We start from the raw sequence: 21,467 nt of genomic DNA, 5'->3' as shown, positions 1-21,467 counted from the left end.
CGGTCTCACAGGAGAGAACACCTACCCTCATGAGCACGGTGGGAGGCTTCCCGCAAACAGGACGGCTGTGGTAGGCGAAGCCTGCAGTGATTTGGACCAGGATAAAAGAGCAGCGTCTGTCGCCTGGTTGTGGTCCATCAGCAGCCGCCCTTCCCCAACCTCCTCTTCTCCACTGTAAAAACTCGTCTCCCTCTCACAGTAAAAATTTGCCTGAAGCACAAATCACCCCAGCCAACGAGTAGCCAGTCACAGTTTTTCACTAGCGCCAACCCTTGATACACCTGGTAGAAGAAAACACATCGCGAAAATACTCGATTACCGACACCTGGTGTGCTTCAGTTCAGCTGGGCTGCTTTAAACTCGCGCCAGAGGCCAGAGCAATTTCCTAACATTCGAGTCTAGCATTCGAGCTACTTCGTCGCCCTCGACTTTTTCCTTTCCTGCCATCATACACTCCTTCGGATCCTGCGGAGCCAAGCGTGTTGTGTAGCAGCCTCCCCTCATTCTCTCTCAGCTTTCTATCCAACATGCGCGTCTTCCACTTGTCCAAACTCGTCGTCGGCTTCCTTCTCGCTTTTCAACACTCGGTTGCCAACAATGACGCACCATCAGTCGCAGTACCTGGCAGGTGAGAGCCTTATTCCTTTTTTCTTTGCATGCCAGATTCGCTGGGCTCAATCAATTTCCTCTGGACATTCATGTAGCGTGAACCAATGTGGCGCAGTCCCATTGGATATCAAAGGAGGAACCCCTCCGTACACCATCACCATTAAAAAAGCCGTAAGCCCTTGACCCCGGATTCTCGCCAAAGAGTTGGTTGATGTCTGACCGAAAGAGCCCCGCTTTTCACTTCAGGATAATCCTGCTGGCGCCGCATTGCAAAGTTTTTCAGATGTGAACAACCCCTCCAGCCTGAGGTGAGTCGATCATCCACATGTGTATTTTTCGACGTCAAATCTTAGACTGAGTGACTGGGTTTTTTTAGCTTGCCAAATGGGATGGCCACTGGGATGACTATCACCTTCGAGGTGAAAGACTCCAGAGGGCAAACAACACATTCTGGCCTGAGCACAGTTTCAGTAAGTCTTTCAGTTGCGAGTTTTTCTGGCCGGGGGACCCGGCGATCAAAAAACAAACTGTGAATGCGGAATTGATTTTTGGTGTTCATGTTTTCGACAATAGTCTTCGCCCGACTGCCCGCAAACCCCTAAAGACCTCGCCAGCAAGCCTGATGATCGGGCCGCAGACTCGGACAACCCAGCCGACGCATCCGCTCCACCCGCGCCCGGTCCTCCTGGCGGAGACTCCAAGAACTCGACCGCCGGGACCGTTCCTGGTGCCCCCGGTAGCAGTCCGGACAAATCCGCCGGCGGAGCTCCATCGGCGCCTGACCAGCCACCAAACGGCCTGAACAACTCGACTGCAGCCGGGCCACAGCCGGGAAAACCACCACCACCGTCTTCTAACACCACAGCTTCCCCGGACAATGCAGGCAATGCTACTGCCGTGGCAGACAAACCCGGAAACAACAACTCGACGGATACTCCTGCAAGTGTCAATTCCACCGCGACCACCGCCCCTCGTCCGGGATCCACGCCTCCCAAAAACAGTACTTCTACCATCGGCGGGAACACCAAGATGGGCAACAATACCTCCTCCGTCAACAATCGGTGAGTTTGACGTTCTACTCTTTGGTCGTGTTCGTCTTGGACTGGTTCTGATCCACACTTGCTTTCTCCCTATTTCAATCAGCCCCAAACCCCCAACTTCAGAGTCGTCCAGGAGACACCCCAGCCCTCTTTATCTATCTCTCTTCATCTCATCCTTGGCTGGCTTCTTAATAAATAGATAGCCCAGTGGATAGATTGATAATTCAACCCTATCACTCGCGTTTCTTATTCATTCCTAACCCTTTAATCGTCTATTCCTGTCCCACCGGCTTCCTTCTGAACTCGCCAAGTGGTTTCCAATATCGTTTCCTATGAATCAGTCAACTTTCTTCACATTCCTTTATTTATTTGGTCTGGTTCCTTCCGGGCTGGTACTCGATATTGTTTCTATCTCCCGTCCAGCGCTCTGCCAATCTGCTTTTTTGCCGTCACTCCCTCAGACTCTAGTTTTCCCTCTCCTGCTCACTAAATATCTAGGCTCCACACAACAAACAAACTCCATCATCGTTGGTTTTTGTCTCCGCTTGTCGGCCATCTGGGATCATATCACCCCTACTGTTTGTCATCGTACAAGTTGCAAAGTCCTGGATTCAATGTCGGTGTTCCTCTCGTAATTTGCCATAGATCTCTTAACCTATCTTGATAGTTCTTCTCCTGCTGTGCTGGACCTGTTTCCTTTTTCTGTGATATTTTCTCCCTTTTGATCTATCTCTCTCTCTCTCTCTCTCTTTCTCTCTCTTGCTTCTACTGTCTCTCTTTTTTGTGATCTCTATCTCCGCATTTTTTATCTGGTCGTTCTTTCCTCTGATAAATTGTTTTTTCTCGCATTGAAATACACATCTAACACAAACAAGAATCCCTTTCATTGCCGCGCCGCTAGCTTTACTGAGTATAAGGCCGTGACGCTGGCCTGGCTAGTCTTTCAGGCATTCCCGTGTCCCTGCACCAGCATCCTGGAACAAGCTCTATAGCCACAATTCCATCGAGCAGAAACTTTCTTTTTCCATGGCAAGACAAAAGCTGGTTGGAAATTTCGGAACAACGTTTCTTGATAATGATAATAATGATAAATTAAGTATATAAAAAGGGAAGGAAGAAAAGGCCCATCAGTCCATCCCACACACAACCAAGAGACCATCATGCACCAATGTCGTAATAAAAGAGTTGAGAAAAGGTGAGCCGAAATGTAGACATCGGGGTATATATGTATGTACTCAGGACAATGCATACACACACGTACACATATACGAAGACGGGCAGATGAAAGAAAAGAAGGAGGACCGCTAGGGCCATAAGGAAAAAAAATAATGTGGGGATTGTGGTGTGTGGGAGATGGCTGCATGATGCGGCGGTGAAGGGAGTTGCGGGCCAACGGGGTTGTAAGAATGCGGTGCTGTTCGGAAGAAGGCTGGTGAGACCGATGATGTCCGTATCGGGGTCCAGCGAATCGGGTCTGATGGGCAGCTAGAGAAAGCGTGTGGATGATGTATTAGTGATTTGTTCGACTGAGAGAATCAGGAGAGAGAGAGAGAGATAAATGAGGCTTACGAGAGACAAGGGCGGGGAGCAGGGGAGGTTTACAGAGCGAGATGGGGTGGCTGGGGGAGCAAAAACGAGGACGAGGCAGAGAGAGGCAGATGCAGCGGGGGACTGTGCGAGCGAGACTTTCTTCTAGGGACGGCGATGACGATTCGGGAAGGGAGAGAAGTGAAGACAGACTAGCTGCTTTGCTTGAGGATGCGAAAGACGAAGAGATCAAGAGAGAGAGAGAGAGAGAGAGAGAGAGAGAGAGAGAGAGAGAGAGAGATGGCCGGATGCAGACGATGATTAAGTTGATGAGCATGATAGGAGAGGGTTCCGGGGCAAGATGATTATTAGACGGTGATAGTATGTTGTAACGATAGCGCGGCTCCTAGAAGGGGTTCATGAGGTGTTGGTAGCGAGCCTTGTTGGATTGCCTGAACGAGGAGGTGGGTTTCCTGGGTTGGTGGGTCGACGAGGGCTTGGTGATGTTGCTCGCGCGGGAGGCCTGGAGAGCCTGTTGGTCTTCGAGGTCGAGCAGGACTTGGGTGAGTCTGAGGAGCGGAAGACAGACGACGACGGCGGCGAGGAGGAGGGCGGCGATGAGGATGGCGAGCGAGGCGGGGAGGGAGGGGCTGTGGCTGGAGAGATGGACGGCGGCGGCGAGGGCGGTATAGAGGAGCAGCGAGCTGGAGGCGTAGGAGCAGATCGTCGAGCCGGTGTGGAGGAGACAGAAGCCGCTGAGGGCTTTGAGGAAGGCGAGGGTGGGGATGATGAGCTCGGCGGGGAGCGGGGCTGCGAGCAGGTCGGTGCAGAGCGGGCTGAGGGGCGAGGATGCGCAGAGGGCGTGGGCGTGGGGGAGGAGGGAGGGCGTGAGTGCTCTGGCGAGGTGGATGAAGAGGAGGGCGTCGATAGCCGAGCAGAGGAGCAGGGTGCGGGTTGGCTGGCCAGGCTGGGGCTGCTGCTGGGCATTATTAGGGTGGCCGATGAGGAGGTGGTCTGGCTGGCGGGCGAACGTCAGCTCGCAGGTGAGGGGCGATGATATTCTGGGGCGGGTGTTGGGCAGGGTGGAGTAGGGCGGGGCCATGGTGGGTGGGGAGTGTTTGCTCGGCTTGCGGGAGACGAATTTTTTATGAACAAAAGACAAAATATGTATATTGTGTATTATTTTATTTTCACAAGGCACACTTAGCTGGGGGAAGAGGAACACGGAGGCAGGGCGGCATATAAACAGAAGCTTAGCTGGCTTATGTAATCCATCCCACCTACATAGCCTGAACTGGGCTTCAAAACACTCCATTCAAAGCATTCAAATTAGCATTCAGGATTCAGGATTCAGGGGGAACTGTTTTGTCAGTAGCTGGACCGAGCATAAGATCACCCTCATCCAACTACATAGAACCAATCAGTCGGAGAACCTCCCATCATCCACTTGAACCAACACCCCTCCAAACACATCCTCCCATACTCCAATGATCAGAACAGTCTAGTGTGTATCTATCAATCAACCAATGGTTCCGGAAACAGCCTCATGCCAGTCTCTCAAGGTTTGCAGCACCTTCCTACAACCGGAGAGGAAAAATATTAGAACAGGTTTGATGACCCATCGGGTAAACCAACTCGGTCTTCTTCTTCACTCCTGTTGGCGCCCAAATGAGCTTGCTCAGATGTACAAACATGGCCGTTCCTTCGCCCAGTTGCAAAGTCGGATTTATCCAATATAATCCATTGGCAGGATGACTGTGCCGGACTGAGCTTCACTTGGCTTCGGGATGGGCCTGACCAAAAACTGGTAGCCAAAAGGGGTCTCACAGGACGATACAACACCGCCATAACACAGGCCACAGACATCTGCCTTCCTCCCGGTCTCAACAATCATATCTAGCGAGTCTCATCTGAGAATTTGTCTCTCCCCCGCACTCACTCCAGTCACCTTGTCTAGAGACCCCCGCTCTTCCGCTTGCGGAAGCGACGAGTGGTCAGAGCGGTAGCCGTAGCCAAGCAGACGGCGGCCGCGAAGCCACCCCTCGACTCTGGTAACAGACGTCGCAGAACACATCCATTTGCACAGATTCTCACTTGGTGTTTCCGGGAATTATTATTAATTGAAAGGAGATGTATGTATGACAAGACTATATCGAGGAAAACGTTATGGGCAGTGGGTTGGGGCGGGGATGAGGAAGTGTGCAGATGTGTTGCCGAATAAGATGTTCGCGATCTTCGTCATCGGACCCGTCCGCCCTTCGAATAGGGGGGTTCACGTTGCAAAAAAAGCAATGCTGATTTCGTCTGCTCATGCACCCGTGAGTAAGGTTTATGCCTTGCAGATTGCTTCCAAAGGGGAGCTGCCCAGCCAAACCTTTTCGCTTTCTCACAATTTTCAAAAGCTGCATCTGCTGGTTTTGGTTGCTGATTTTCGAAATCAGCCTTACGTGAACCCCCCTAATATTGTCGACCGTAAGAATGGCTGTTTGCTTTCCATCCTCGTCCTCAAGAGTTGTGACCAGGGCAGGGCAAGCTGTGGCAATGTGCGCCTGTGCTCACCCGGTTTCCCACCAAATCCCCCAAAGTTGATTGGACGGCCGCAATGATGATGAAGAGGAGACCCAATGGGGAACCGATTCCATGGAATGCCTGCATCTTGCTAATCTTCAAATCTTCTCGGATGAGGGCTCAGCTGGCTTGGCGGATTACAGGGACAGGTGCGCAGGAAGGGAAATGAGTCATAGCTTTCAACCATGAGTCAAGAATACGAGATGGCTCACGAATAAGTCTCTCGTCGATTGATTGATAGATGTCCGAAAGCGCCTGTGTTCGATATACTTTCTCAAAAGAGTGAGGGCGAGCTACGATAATGAATGGCTGTTGCAAGATCCGGAAAATGATTGCCAGCTTGAGTTATCTGAAGCTGAGACGCTACGAAACCATCCGGCTTTTATGCCCCACCGATACGCCTTGCACGATGTCCTCTCGTCCGGAGCGCAGAACTCCGTCAACACACCACACACCACACGCTAGTCGACTTATGTGAACGTGTGTTAGGCAAGTCCAGGAAAAGCCTCAAGACCTTGGCATTCAGGTACCGGCTGGTACCGGTGACTTTACACGGTGTACATTAACATATGTATCCCAATTTGAAATTTCTTTGGTGTTGAAACGCTCGCATGTTCCAGGGCATGGAGTGTTGGGAGTACTGGAAGCTCTTGCAGGCAAATGTCGGAGAGCTTAGGCGTGTCCTGTGACCTGGACGTCAGTCAAGAGGCTGCTGCACTGGAGACTTGTGGAGACAGCTGGGGCTCGGCCGGGACCACGGTGAGATGGTCAACTTGTGATGGTACATAATGACGATACACACGGCAGACGGACTAAGAACGTTTTCCTCCCCATGACTTCCGGCGAGGTTTTTACTTGGAGATCCGAAGTCTCCGGAGAACTGAGGTCTCCGCAGAGGTTCTTACTTGGAGAACCGAAGTCGTGTCCTTCGGGAGTCTTCCGAATGGCATACAAAGTATTATAAGATGCCTCAATAGAGAAAGGCAAATGGGATCTGGTCGATACAGTCCCGTCGCAGATCAGCTATCGGCACTGACGAGTGACGGATCCCGGTCTCCAATCTCGGTGAGTCCATTCCTTGCAACTGCCGCAACTAAGCCCCTTAGGATCTTAGTGGGCGTGTGCGGACGGGACTTTGCCCCCTTACGGGGGTCAGGGAAGTCTCTCCTTGTTTCTCACTTTCTCCTCTTAGAGCATCCTTACCGGTGACTAGTTTAGCTCAAAATTAGCTAGTTTAGCCACCAATCTCAACCACACCGGGTGTAGCTAAGCCCAAGCTAAATTAGTGGGAAGCTTGAATTTCAGCTAACCGTCACTGCATTTAGTGACGGTTAGCTCGAAGCTAACTGCCATTTCCCGCGCCCACCACTCAGCTCCACCCCGCGCAAGCCAAACCGATACGGCTGAATCGCTGTCGCTAAGTTAGTTTGCAACAGCTGCGAGTCAAAACTCGCGCCAACACAGCTCGACCGGTAAGGATGCTCTTACAGGTTCAGGCAGGCGCGTCAGCTTGCGCTTCTGCGGCTGCCCTAGACCGGCCCAAACCCCCACTAAGGGGGGCTCCAAGCCGGTTGTGTGTGGGTTGGGGGGGGCTTTCGCCGTGTGTCCCCCGAGCCTCCGAAGACGGTTCAGAATTTGTTCTGGGTCTTGGTGGCTCGAGAGGAGGGAAAACCCCCCGGAGCAGAAGAAAAAAGAGCACGCGAGTGGGGGATCAGTGCTAGACCCATCAACTCTGGCGAGAAGACGGAAGCCTGAGCCTTGCACGATAACCCACCCACTCCGGTCAAGTTGACAGAGTTGACAAATTGTGTGATATTAACTTCGTTTGACCCACCTATCCTCTAGAGTGGATAGCAAAGAGAGAGCTTCTTTCAATTGGGCAGGGGAGTACTGTCTAATGTATAGTTTGTAGCAGGTGGATTGCCAACGTCCGAGGGAGCAGATCTCTCCGACACTGATGCCCAGGGCCATCCGCAGGGATGCACCCCCTACTCGAAAGGAATGGCCGGAGAGTCTATGGAAGCCTCCTTTTGTCCAAATTCTTGTTAAAATGGAGATTACGGCAGACCTCGTCAGGTGGTGACGCTGACCATCCATATTGTAGCCAAGAAGGGATGTTCTTTCTTTTCCTACTTCGTCCATACGTCGCCTGACAGCTAAAGTAGGGCAGAGAGCAATGGGCAGACGGGCTAGCTTGATTTGTTGTGTCTCGCCCGGTTTGCAGGTCTTTGCACTGCGTAGTGTGAGGATGGTCTGATTTGGGTCTTCGGTAGAGACGTCGGAAGTGAGCAGTTTCATTGATCTGCTTAAGGAGCCTTCTCCTCTGTTGTAAGTCAATTCCGCTAGACGGGCCATCCCCCAGAAAGCGACTAGCGCCAGGTCTAGGACTGCCTTCTCTTCCGCCGTACCATCGATGAGGTGTTCGGCTAGGTGAATCATGTGGGAGAGGAGGACTGCCTCTTTCTTCGGTTTGCTTGGGATTGAGGCGTCTGCTTTCGCTGAGGATTTGAGAAAAACTTCTATGCGGCCTTCCCACTCCGTTGGATACGGCTTTTTGTGATAGAGGTGCCACACCTTGAGGCCCGACAGATATTTCACTAAGGTGGTCGAGGCCACTTCATGGCTAGCTGGGTTGTCCCCGTCTCGACCCGCCCAACAGCAAAAGGTTTCTATATTGTCATCCGTGAGTGGAAGCTCGAAACCCTGTGGGTACTTCTCGGCCAAGCTTTTCTTGAGCTTCTTCACCGCTGCGTTGTAGCCTTTCAGTGTATTCCATGCGTAGCCTTTTAGGTAGCGGACTTCTGTCGCAGTCGGTTCACACGGTGTTGTGCCGTTCGCAGTGAAATCAGCTATTTTTGCTAGTTCCATATGCGACTGTCTTGGTTCTGGGATTGTTTGACGCTTTGGGGAAGGGGTGTGAGCTTTGTGTCCCCTGCCCCTTTCTCGCGTTCTTTCTTCCCCTTTATCTATGTATTGGTTTTTTTTTTTTTTTTTTTTTTTTTGGACATGCAAAACCAGGTTGTACATAGATGGAAACGTGGCAGTGTCTTGCATGTGACGTGTCTTGGCAGGATATTTACACGGTTTTACTTGTAGCTTCTTCCATAGGGTATATTACAGGCTTTGAAGAATTAATGTTGCCAGAACAGCAAATCTAAGTCTAACGGTAACATTACCGGTACCTGGAAGTTGGGTTCTAGCCCCGAACTGTCTCCCCTGGATAGGGCGTCAGCTTTGTTCTCAGCTGAGGTGACCCTCTTTGCAACCAAATCTATTTGCAGCTCGACTAACATCCTCTGGATGGCCTTCCACTGCTCGTTGACGTGGAAGTCGTGTGAGCGCCTGTTTCGGATCGTGGCTTCCGTTGTGGTATTGTCTGTCCAGACAATGAGTGTTTTGCCCGCTCGGACTCCGAGCTTCTGGAGCATGCAGATCCCGATTTGAATTGCGACTGTCTCCACCCAGGCTATGTTCCGGTGTGGCTTTGTCGTACCTTCCCAGCCCTCTGCTAGCTGGAATCGGGCCCAGTGTCGACCGATCAGTACGCCAATGCCATAACTGGTCGATGCGTCGCCCATCCACCCGATTTCCGTTGACTCGGGGTTAGGGATTATTCTTGTCTCTTTGAAGGAGCAAAGAGTTAACATCCAGTGTTCTAGGTCTAGCTTGACCGTGGCCGTAACGGGTCGCTTCGCCTTCAAAGTCTTCCAGCTCTTCAGCCAGGCATAGAGCCCACAGAGGTAGCACCACAGTTGCGGTAGGAGATAAGAGACATGATTGAGTTGGCCCGCTAGGACTTTGACTTGGTTATATGTGAATTTCCTTTTGGGGACCTGAAACTCTTGAATTTGGGTAATCCGGTCTTGTAGCTTCCCCAGTGGTAGATGAACTGTCTTTGTCATGCCGTTCCAGATGAAGCCAATGAATTTCTGCTCTTCCGCAAAGTTGCAGAACTTCTCCTCATTGGTTTTGACGCCGAGCTGGGCGGACCTCTCTACCACGGCTGTCATATCCACGTCTGAGTCTAGTTCTTTGATGAAGAGGTTATCATCGACCCAGCGGAACACAGTTACAAGGTCGAACTCTTTCATCATCAAGAGTTTCCATGCGTCCGCTGGGCGGCCGAAAGACCCGCAGCCTGCTACGCCGCCAAAGGTAATCCGTGTGTCGACGTAGAGCTTCTCTTCGAAATCTTGTACTAACAAGTACGGCCACTGGTCTTTGGCAGTTGGAATCTGGCGATAGGCCTTTTCCCAGTTGAAAAGGGCCAGTAGGCATGGCTTTGATCGTCCTCTGAAAAATCTAGAGACTTGGTTGAAGTCATCCCATGTTGTTGGGAAATTGTCGGCGTCCACGAAGGAATTCACGGACGGGATGGCCGGGTTATCCCGTGGAAAGGAGAGGTCATTAATTGGGCGTAGGGACCCATCTCCGTTAATGACGGCTCCAAGTGGGTTGGACCGAAAGAACGGGAAGTGTTCGTGGACCTCCTTGTGAGTAAACGGCCGGAACATGCGCTTTGCGGCCACTTCCCGTTGAATTGACGTTTCAATCTTGTCTCTAGCCAGTAGGGCAGAGGCGTGGTTCGGTGGAGTGAAATGTGCAAGTCCATCGCAGCCATGTTGCGGTATTCCTTGGGGAAACCCATGCTCGAAACCGTCCAGCATGTCCTGAAACTCGGGGAGCAAACCCGCTTTCAACAGAGCTGCCCTCCATTCTGGGAGGTTCATTTCACACGTTACTTTAAGCGGCCAGGTGGCGTTAAAAGGGGAATTTCCATCTGCCTGAACGGCATGGGGTGTATTGCTAACTTTGGCGGCCAAGATGCCTAGTGGCCTATTTACAAAGACAAAGGGAAACCCAGCAAGCATAGAGAGAAACAACGATTAGAGAAGAGATTCTTCGTTCGTTTCCTAGCTCGTCTGAAGAGTGTTAGGTCTGTTTCCTGTTACAGGAAGGGGAGACCAAACAAATCTCAGGAACTGTGGGTTTGTCTGAATTAAGACAGGACCGACAGGGGGAAGGATGAGGAACCACTTACGGTGTGGTGTCTGGGCTTTTTGAGGGGTTGCTTCCACCTCCGAGTGTCGCTTTCTGCTCCTTGTGGCGAGGGTTAAAGTTCTTCCCCTTATAGCCGCTGGTCCTCTGGCCTTTCGGTCCGCTTTGGCCGGTCTGGTCGCTTTCTTCCGATTGTCGGTTGAAGATTGGCTTCTGTCCGTTTTTGTTGGGTTTGGGCGCCCCTGTCAAGGGATCCCAGCCGGATCGGAGCCCGTTCTCGGCGTAGGGGTTGTCGGTCATGCCGATTTCGCCGAAATTGCGAGCGTCGGAATACGTCTCCTCCGCGATGTCAGTTCGGAAGACCGAGATGTCTGCCACCGATGGTCTGCCATTCACCATGACCTGGTGCGCAAAAACCGTGGAGCGGACGTTCACATCATACCGGAGGGCCGCCATAAACCCGTGTCTGGCTAAGATTTTGTCGCAATGCCCTTTGTGGGTCAAGACCCACCCAGCAAAAGTCCTGAACTGGTAGACATCGCGTAGGGAAATGTAGAAGCCCTGGTGGTTCGTGGTCCATTCACTGAACGTCTGAGTCCATTCCAAGGGATAAGGGAGGCCGGTGTAGCAATTGCGGCTCTCGGACCCGGAATCTTCGCCCTTCGGTCGCTTCTCTGCGTAATGCAGTATCGCTCAATCTTGCCATTTCTTATTAAAAATGGTTAGCGGGATTGGCGCCCTTAGCTCCTTTAGGTTCTTGTCGAAGTAGGGCGTGAACCCCACGTCTTTATGCAAGTTTATCTTGTTGACAGCTTAGACGGTTGGATTTGGTAAGTGTCTTTATCAATCTGATGTGTGACCTTGGGACAGCGCTCACCAAAATCCAGCTCCCCTTCTTGCACGACAACCACTTCGTGGTTCTCTGCTTGTGCGTTGGCTTGACCAGTCAGTTGGTCTAAGACTTCGACTGATTCCTCGCGAGCGTGTTTGGCCGGTATGGTCTTTGCTGGTTCCGCTGATGCCACGCCCGAGAGGGCGACATACACATCCCACAGCATCGTGGCTTTGTCTTTCTCGCCGGCTTTCGTGGCTGCCATTGCCTCGGTCAGGATGACTGATCGCTCGCTTGAACGGTCGGACTTTCCGGACGACTTGCCTTTGGATCCTACTGCATGGGATGAAGATGTAGGGCGTAAGCCTGATTATCTTTCAAGGTTTGCAAGTGGAGTTCGCGAGGCTTACCGCTCCGATCTCCCAAAAGGGTGACGGTTTCGATAGGGTTGTCTGTGGTCTTTTGGGCTTCGCCCTTCCCTTTGGATGCCGTGCTGGCGGTTGACGACTCGGCGTCTGTAGGGTTGGGAACGACACCTATCTTGGCTGCGCTTCTGGTTTGGACGCCCTTTTTCCCGGGTTGGCCCTTCGCCGGTGCTTGTGTCTGGGGCCCCAAAGGGTTGTCGGCTTGCCTCTGTCCATCGGTGGAGTCCGTGGAGTTGGGGTCTACCTCCCCGGTGCTAGGCCCTGTCTGTGGTCCTGTAGGTGCAGGTTCTCCGCTGGGGTTTGGGTCAGAGCCCGAGGTAGCATTCCGGAATCGGTTAGTTAACTGAGCGATTCTGTCGGTCATTGTTGCGTGTTTTTATAGCGAAAGAGTTTTATCGAAAGGAGAGATTGGGTTTTCTGTTGATGCCGAAAAGTGAGAGGAAAGTCGAGTGACAGAAGGAATGTGATGCTCGTAGCGAAAAGGGCGATGGCAGGAGCTGGCGAATGAAGGGCAGCCGGAAGGGCTCTCTTTTATGTCCGCCAGCGTCCCCCCCCATCGGGGCTAGGCCTTGGGGCCACTCTGAGCTGGCACGTGTCACCTAGGCGGTATCTCTTACCGTCACCAGCGTGACAAAGGCGCAAGGGGGAGGCTTGGGAGCCAGTCCCCTAGCCAACCTGAGGTTTGCTTCTTCCGGAGGGGGAAGAGGCGCTCCAGACGTGTTCCAAGGCCTGTTGCTATGGATTGCTTCCATGGACCACAGGACCTCGCTACGCTGCGCTCCGCTCCGGTTCCTACCCAGAAAAAGAGTGGAGCCGGGGCGCGGGATCGACCAGACTCTAACTTACAGCCATGTTAGAAAAGCTTGCGAGCTCGCGAGGCTGAAAATCCGACACACACACTTTTTCATTTCAGCCCCCTGCCCTGTATCCCCTTCCAAATCTTCCGATTCTTCCTCTTTCTTCCCTCTCTCCACCATCTCTCTCTCCCCGACCACCATGCCCCCCGGACCTCCTCCCACCTCGACAAAACCTAACCTCCGGCCAGCCGGTACCGCCGCCTGTCCCGCCGCCCACCCGGCGAAAAGATTTTCACCCATCCGCCATCCACCCAGCCGTAACTGCCAACCCTCCCAGCAATACCCCTAATCCGGTCTGTCCCCCCCTCTTTACCCCTTTCACCTCGTCCGTCCTGCTTGCTAACTCAGCCACTGTTTGACCGCCGCACCTCCCATAGGCCCACGAAACAACCATCAAATCAAGTGCACCCCTTGCATTCCCAATCCTAGCATCAAAAATTGTGGTGAGTATCTTGCCCAATTCATTATCCCCGGGCTAGAACTGAGACAAATTTTATCCGTCAGTCAATGTCAAACCACCAAGCCACGGACGACTTTTTCACCCTCACTTGCCGGGTGGGTGTTGAATGTGACCCCTCAGACAATCCCCCCAATGGCACTGCCCCAGCTGTTGTAAAGCTCAAAAGTGTTCCTGAGAACCTTTTGCTGAGTGCGGAAAGGGATGAATGAGGTTACCTCTGCCTTTCCTGGGTCACTAGACACTAAAACAAGCCCCCCAATCTACGATTGGACGGTTTATGTAGTGATAGTGGAGGTGTATCAAAAGATAGCCTACTTTGAGCAGGTGGCTTAAGGGTTATGGTGATGTAGCTGATGAGTAAGTGTTGTCATGAGGTTGTAATTTGTATGTAAGGGTTTTAAAACCACAATATAGAGTGGGGCTAATACTGTAGAGTGAGCGAGTGTTGTACTGTTATGGGGTAAGCTGAGCACAAGTAGTTTGCTGAGAGAAATTACAACTGGGGGGAGGAGAGCCTCCTTAAATAGAAAAGAGTGAGGGATTTTAGCTCCAGGGGAACAAGAGAATGAGGGGTTTTAGCTGCCCTGAAGACTACAAAGAGGTATTTTGGCTGGTGGTTGACAGGGCACATGAGGTCATGATGTCATATGAGGGAATTTGGCTAGTGAGAAATAGGAGGTGAGATGTTTTAGCTGGCCTGGCCTGTCAAATGATGTCATCTGCAAGCTGCATGAGGGGTTTTTGCTATCTTGCCACCTGCATGATGTCATTTGTCAACTGTCAGACTGCAGCCCCTATTACACTAGTCTGCATGCACCTGCATAAGACTGTATAAGCCTGCATCAAGCGTGCATAACACTGCATGACACTACATGACATGTGCATAACACAATGAAATGAGTGCAGCTGATGAGGTTGTTGAGTTGTCTGTTAGTCTGCTACCATGATGTATCACCAGAGTATGGAGGGCTGTTGGATTGACCCATGAGCACTACCAACCAACCACCCAGCTGGCAGCCACAAGCGTCTGTAGCCTAGTTGGTAAAGGCAGCACTCTAGTATGTGTCTCAGCATAGCTGAGGTCGTGAGTTCGACTCTCACCAGACACATCTTCATTTTACAGTCTCTACAGAGGTAAAGGATATTTGAAGGGTAGACAAACTGTCAGGGTGGTACATGTAACTGATTACATGTCCTGGGTAAGTGTGGTTCATGTAACGGATTACATGACCTGAGTATGGTGTTTTGTGTGTATGTAACTGAATGATGGTGTCTTGAAGGGGTTGTAACTTGTGATCCAGAGGGGTTTAAGGTGTGTTGTCCATGGTGTCCTGTGTAGTTTTGGCCGTAGAATCCAGTGGTGTTGCCGTATTGGGTGATTTGTGAGTGTACATATGAGAAAACAGGAAATTTTGAAATGGGCTAGATGGGTAACCATAAAGCATACCACATCCTCCCCCAACTTATTGTCTGTCCCCAGACGATTCTGTTTTGATTATTGTTGTTATTCCAATTGTAGATTTGTGTCTTGATGTGTTGAAGTTTGTTGAGGTTGATTGTTGTCCGTGTATGAGTTGTTAATGCTAGTCTTGAGGTTTGAATCTCCGGTCGTGGACACCGGTCTAATGCCGCCGATCATCCGCCGTCTTCCAACTGCACGCCAATCCGCCCTCGCCGAGTCCTGCACTCCAATGGTTGCCGTTTGTGTCCAATATCTTCGCCGGTGATGTCCGTCCAAGTATGTTCAAGTCACTATCCATTCTAGTGGGCTTTTTCCACATTTCCTGGGAGGATATCAAGAGCTAATCCTCCCCCAACTTGTATTCTTCAACTCGTGTTTATCGTCTTTGCCCTACTTTGGCTATCTTTGAATCGGATCACCAGTCAAGATCGCCAACCTCCTGTGTGTCGTGTTTTAAAAAACAGCTGACCGCGTCACCTGACGTCATTGTTATCGCCGCTGCATCGGATTTGTTGCCCAGAAGAACCAGGAAAACCACCAACGATATCGTCTATTAAAGAAGGCCCTCTTGTTGGTCCATTCTTCCTTGTGTAGCCGCCACCGATTCTTTCAATCACCCAAAAACAACCATCACACTTCTCCCATGCATCCAACCACCCGCCGTCCAATAACATTTGTTGAGTATAACGATTGCACCAGCCGTCCAATAACGATCGTTGAGTTGCAATGTTTCCCTTGATCCTAACCGGTAAGATTTAACGTTGGCCTCCTCTCCCAGCTTGCAGCCTGGTTTCTTGATCAATCTGTCAATGAGCTGAATCACATATTTTTCCTGGAGGATGATCAAATGATCTGAGCTGAAACAAATTAAAAAAATTGATCTAGACCAGTCTTTGAGAGACACCCCTCCCCCAACTTAAAAATGGTTTTCTCCAACCTTTAAGTGAGAGTGAGAATCTGAGAGAGGTTGAGAATAAGAGAGAAAGGATACCAATCTGAGGGTTTTTAGAGAAGTGAGAACACCTCCCCCAACTTATAAAATTGAAACCGGTGAGTTTTTGTCTTTTGATTAATGTGTTGATGTGTTTATGCTGAATTTGATTTTTATTTTTTATTTTGAGTGTTTTTAGAGTTGCACTTGATTTGTTGAACCGTAAAATTCAAACCTAGTTTAAGTATTAGCAGTTGGGGTTGAACAGAAAGGTTGAACAGTTTAGTCTCATGCCCAGGAGGTAGGATTTTTTGTTTTTTGATTAGTTCTATGAGTTTGAGTTTGGTGGGGTTGATTATGATTGTGAAAATAGCTGAAGGAAGGATGGCAGATAAAAGAGTGACTTGTGAAAGAGTGTGAGTTCCTCCCCCAACTAATCAAATATAGACAAGGTGTGGAAAGAAATTAATTTAGATCCTACACTAATTTTAGGTGTTTTCAATCTTGAGGTCTTGAGTCCAAGGTTTTAAATACTTGCTGGCATCTTTTCTTTCAGTGTAAAAAAATTGATTAGTCCAATGGCAAAAATTCTTGATAATTCTTTTTCCAATCTGAGTACTGTCTTGTTTAATATGGCTGAGTCTTGCTGATTAGAGTTTGTGGTTATTTCTTCTGCATAGATATTTACTACCCTCTGACACTTGCCAGGGCTAGAAGTTTTCCAAATAATCTCCAATCTATAATATCAGGGCTAAAAGTAATCCAATTTTTGAACCATATATAATAAATAACTGTAACTTGTTTGAACTAAACCTATCAGACCTATATAGACACTGATATCCCCACTGTGGAATCTTTCTTCAGTTGTCCAGCCTTCAAAGTTCTCCATAAATACAATAACAAATATTCTTCAGCAGATGAAATCCACATCCCCGGTTCTTCAAAATTCCGCCAGATTCCATCCAACAGTAGTATGAATTGTCCAAATAGTTGCCAAGAGCTTATGAACCTAGATTTATCAAAAGTTTTTCCTGAGTGTAAAGAGCAACTCTCCTGATGCCCTTGAGATTTCGCGCCCGCTGAAGCCGGAGCCAAGTGCAGCACCCCAGTGCACTGTAAGTTTGAATTGTGTATTAGATCCATCACTGCGTATTCCTGACTGTGTGCTCATGTAGGCTTTCATAAGCAAACTCTACCATCTTTGCAGTCATGAAGAATACAGACCATAAATTGTGAGTGCAACTAGTAACGCAGGTGCTGAGGTGTATCACTGTTTACTGACCGACTGAATTCTTGCCCCAATCAGCGTTGGAATGGTCCAGGGGACGCCTTTGTTCTGGCACATGGTGCGTGTGGTCGCCTTTAAAATTCAAATTAGCAATCTAACCTAAATCTTTCTTCTTGCAGCGAACACCAAATTTGCCACGATGATCTTGCCTAAATTCTTTTGGCACAGTAATGTCTCTTCTTTCATTCGGCAGCTGAATGTATTTCTAAATTCCTGAATTCACCTTGTTCCACTTGAAGAATGGCTGACTGGAGCGCGAATAATCTTTTTCAGCTCTACAATTTTACGCGTTTACCGACGATCAAACTACTCGATCAAGTTGATAATGTCCAGACGAACTCTTTGACCTCATTCTTCTCGGGATTTTCGCACCCCCATTTCCGCTGAGGAGACAAAAACTCATTGTCATTGATCAAACCAAAACCAAGCAAGAATAAAGTGGCAAGAAAGGCAATCAAATGCGACATGAGTACCAAAGATAAGGGAGGAAAATGTGGGCGAAAGAACACAATACCGGGTAAACTTTAATCCAATTGTGCCCACGGTGTCTAGCCCCATTTTTACCTCTCAATATTTGTGCTTGTGTTCATTTTTTAAAACATCCCCCGTTCCCCCTGGTATCTGGTACTCACCCAAATTAGGGTGTTCAAAGTTGACTTGCATAAAATCATAACACCATAAAATCATAAAATTCTAAGCTGAAAAAATATGTTGCACCCAAGTACTCAAATTAGAGCAACATTTCTAGAATGGTACATATGAAATCATCACTTGAAAGTTTTATGATTTTATGATTTTATGCATTGAAAATTTTATGATTTAAACTTTGAACACCCTTAATGTAGAAACATGTTCTCACGTGTATCTGTAATATAGTCAAAGAATCAAAAGTGTTCTTGTGTTTTGGTGCTAGATGGTCAGAAATTCTACTTAATCCAGTCTTGAAACCACTCACATCAGTTTTATGGGCTTGATTTGTACTCTGTTTTTCTACGAGTAGCCTCTTTGTTTTTTTGGCTTGTGATTAGTTTTGTTCTTTGGTTATTATAATGGGCTGTAAACACATAATTGAAAAACTGGATTCAAAGAGAGCTCAGCTCCGTAAACACAAAATCAAAAACTGGATTTGAAGAAGAAAAATCAGCTCTGTGAACGCACAATCAAAAAAAACTGGATTCAAAGAAGAAAAACCAGCTTCCTTCATCACACTATAATCAAATGTGACAAAAGGCGTCATGAAAGCCTGAGAGCATCTCCACCCGGGGAGGTAAACCAGGTTGCTATCCCGCGTTTACCAACCCAAACCCAAAAAACACCACCCACCCGGGGTGGCAAGTCAGTTTCTATTTTGCCTCTGGAGGTAAAAATTGACATCAGGTTGCTACATCTGGCAACCCGCTAGCAACTCAATAGCAACTCATCCCAGCTCATCCCCCCTCCAAACTCACCAACCCAAATAATACAACAAGCCTAGAACAGCTACAACCCGCCATCAAAACAGTCATTGAGAGCAATTCAAGCTATTGATGACTGGCTGTCCGGTTATTGAGAGCATCAAAAGCTATTGATGACCGGTTGCATATACCAAACATCAAGAAAATTGATGACCAGCTATACCGGTTATTGAGAAAATCAATGACCATCTATACTGGTCATCAAGAGCTATCTCAATGACTGGCTCACTGCTCACCGGTCATTGAGAGCTCTATCAATGACTGGCTATACCGGTCATTGAGAGCTCTCTTGATGACTGGCTATACCAGTCATTGAGAGCTCTATCAATGACTGGCTATACCGGTCATTGAGAGCTCTCTTGATGACTGGCTATACCAGTCATTGAGAGCTCTCTGGATGACTGGCTACCCCGTTCATCGTGAGCTCTCTTAATGACTGGCTACCCCGGTCATTGTGAGCTCTCTCAATGACTGGCTGTGGTCATTAAGAGCTCTCTTGATGACTGGCTACTGGAACGGGGTAGCCAGTCATTGAGAGAGCTCTCAATGACTACAGCAAGTCATTGAGAGCTCTTGATGACCGGCTATGTCGGTCTAAGGGAGGTTTTCAAGCTATCAACGGCCGGCTACACCAGTCATTCATACACTAGTGTGATATGTGAGTCATTGATGACCGGCTGTATGGTCATGGAGCACTGTATCTCCCTTTGATGACTTGGTCATTGGGGGGTGCTTCTGGTGCGTCTGTGTATATAGCAGCCACGGGTGGGTGCCAGAGTCTTGCAGGTTGCTATATGCAAAAGTTGAGTTGCCATCCAGGGGTTTTAGCAACCCGGTTTTACCTCCCCGGGTGAAGAAGCTCTGAGAATGACAAAATATCAACAAATTTTGTTTGAGCCTGGCCCTCACTATATCAAGTATGGTTTTATACATATGCAGCTCAGTGTCAAGTTTATACTCACACATTGTGGTTATACATACTCTTATGCATATGACGTCATCTTAATTGGTTCAGAACTCCACATCCAAAACCTAAAAACTTGCCAATAACTTTATTCTTCCCCATTCCGTTCCACTCCCTTTTTTCATCACTACTCTCCAATCTACTCTCTGATCAATCTTCATCCATTCTGATTGTACCTCTTCACTCAACAATCATCAACACCCAAACAATACTTGAAGATAATCTCCTTTGGGCCCGTTCAATCAAATCAAAGTTCAATCTCAATCATCAATCACCCTAAGCATTCAGGAAGAGCTAGATCTAGCCTCTGGGCAGATAGTTACTTCATACATCCATCCATCCTAACATATTATTATTGTATTGGCATATTCATTTAATCATTTGTTTTTTCAGGCTATTTTTTGCTGTGATATTTCCTTGTGCTTATCATCGTTGTCTGTTGTCATTGTTTGAGATTTATTTGTTGTTCAGGTTTCTCTTCAAGGTATTTATTTAATTACTTATTTCTTTACTATAAAAAGATCTATTGTTTTTCTATTCTTAACAATTGTATTTACTTCTCATTGAGTTCTTTTGTAAATAACTGTTTCTACAAAGCAATTGACCTACCATTTTCACACTCAGCTGCCAGTTTAAATGCACATATTTATGCAAAACCACTTCAAGCACCTTATATAACTTTCAACATGCATTCCAATGAGCAAGAAAATGGAAAATTCCCCTCATCCTTCAAATACTACACTTTTACAGTGTGCGCGGTGTACGTTACGGACTTGTGCGCAGTGCGCTTTACGGACTCGGACTATGACGTCAACGTTGTGGATGCACTGCGAACGCTTCAATTCTAGAGCGCTGCTGACCGTCCTCAAGGGTGGGCAGTTACGTTACGGTACGTTACGGAGGGCTAATTGGATACTGTAGCTTTTTTTTAGTTATCCAAATTAGCCATTTGGGTAACGTAACATTTTTTTTGAGTAACATATAAACGTAAAGTAAATTTTTTTGTTTTTGAGTTTTGGAGGTTTTGGATAACGTAACTTTTTTGGGGTGGAACTTTTTTGTTCAATATTTTCCAAAAAATTGTTCATTTGAATAATGAATTTACACTGCGGGCATCTCGGTGTCGCTGCGGGCCGCAGCGACATCATGACACTGCATATCAGAATGCAGCGTCAGCTGCAGCGACATGGCCGGCTGATTTGCCTTTGGACAGCCGGCCACCACAGTACATACATAACAACCTCTCAATGACCGGTCCTTGTGCTGGCCATTGAGAGGATTACACACTCCTCTCACTCCTCTCGGTGACTAGCTCATGGACCGGTCATCGGGAGGAGTCCACACTCCTCTTGATGCCAGCACACACCGGCGTCAAGAGGAGTACAGACACCTCTTGATGGCCGGCACAACGACCGGTCACCGAGAGGAGTACGCACTCCTCTCGATGGCTGGCCCAAGGCCCGGTCATCGGGAGGACATACACACTTCCCTCGATGGACAGCACAGACCAGGCATCGAGGTGCATGTACTCCTCTCGACGCCGGCCTGTGTTGGCATTGAGAGGAGTATGGATTCCTCCTCCCGATGACCAGTCCTTGTGCTGGTCATCGAGAGGAGTGTGGACTCCTCCTCCCAATGACCAGTCGTTATGCTGGTCATCGAGAGGAGTGTGGACAACTCTCAACGGCCGGCACAAGGACTGCTCCTGATGGCCGGTCCTTGGGCCAGCCATTGAGAGGAGTGCATACTTCTCTCGGTGACCGGTCGTTGTGCCGGCCATCGAGAGGTGCGTTGTGTGTACATACCCCGGTGGCCGGCTGATTGCCGGCCGGCCAAGTGTCGCTGCAATACTTGTTGCACAGGGTTCAAATCCCCACTGAATCGTCAGATGTCGCTGCGGTCCGCAGCAACATCGAGATGCCCGCAGTGTTAGGATAATGGTTAGTGCTTACGTCTTGAGTGTTCTGTAACATTTAGGTTGCGGGTTTAATCCTCACTGTGCACCTATTTTGACCTCACACCCTGGGCAGAAAGGGTCAGCCTAAATGCACT

At 48.9% G+C, this 21,467-nt stretch overlaps 3 protein-coding genes across 3 annotated transcripts; 2 read left to right on the top strand and 1 right to left on the bottom strand.

The window, feature by feature from the left end:
• Positions 1 to 527: 527 nt before the first annotated feature.
• PtA15_1A254 (uncharacterized protein) lies at positions 528 to 1,852 on the top strand (the record flags this gene model as incomplete). The annotated part of the gene is made up of 6 exons (XM_053165262.1): positions 528 to 628; positions 705 to 780; positions 856 to 917; positions 986 to 1,079; positions 1,183 to 1,670; positions 1,753 to 1,852. The coding sequence occupies 6 exons, from the start codon at positions 528 to 530 to the stop codon at positions 1,850 to 1,852; spliced, it is 921 nt and encodes a 306-aa protein (XP_053016471.1).
• Positions 1,853 to 3,582: 1,730 nt separating this feature from the next.
• PtA15_1A253 (uncharacterized protein) lies at positions 3,583 to 4,278 on the bottom strand (the record flags this gene model as incomplete). Its single annotated transcript, XM_053165261.1, has 2 exons — positions 3,583 to 3,708; positions 4,078 to 4,278. 2 exons carry the CDS (start codon positions 4,276 to 4,278, stop codon positions 3,583 to 3,585), a joined length of 327 nt encoding a protein of 108 aa, XP_053016470.1.
• A 15,823-nt stretch (positions 4,279 to 20,101) lies between these two features.
• On the top strand, positions 20,102 to 20,263 carry PtA15_1A252 (uncharacterized protein; the record flags this gene model as incomplete). Its single annotated transcript, XM_053165260.1, has 1 exon — positions 20,102 to 20,263. The coding sequence occupies one exon, from the start codon at positions 20,102 to 20,104 to the stop codon at positions 20,261 to 20,263; it is 162 nt and encodes a 53-aa protein (XP_053016469.1).
• Between the last annotated feature and the right edge of the window lie 1,204 nt (positions 20,264 to 21,467).

This window comes from Puccinia triticina, chromosome 1A (genome assembly GCF_026914185.1).
Source record: "Puccinia triticina chromosome 1A, complete sequence".
Lineage (NCBI taxonomy): Eukaryota > Fungi > Basidiomycota > Pucciniomycetes > Pucciniales > Pucciniaceae > Puccinia > Puccinia triticina.
This window is presented reverse-complemented; position numbering and strand designations above follow the sequence as displayed.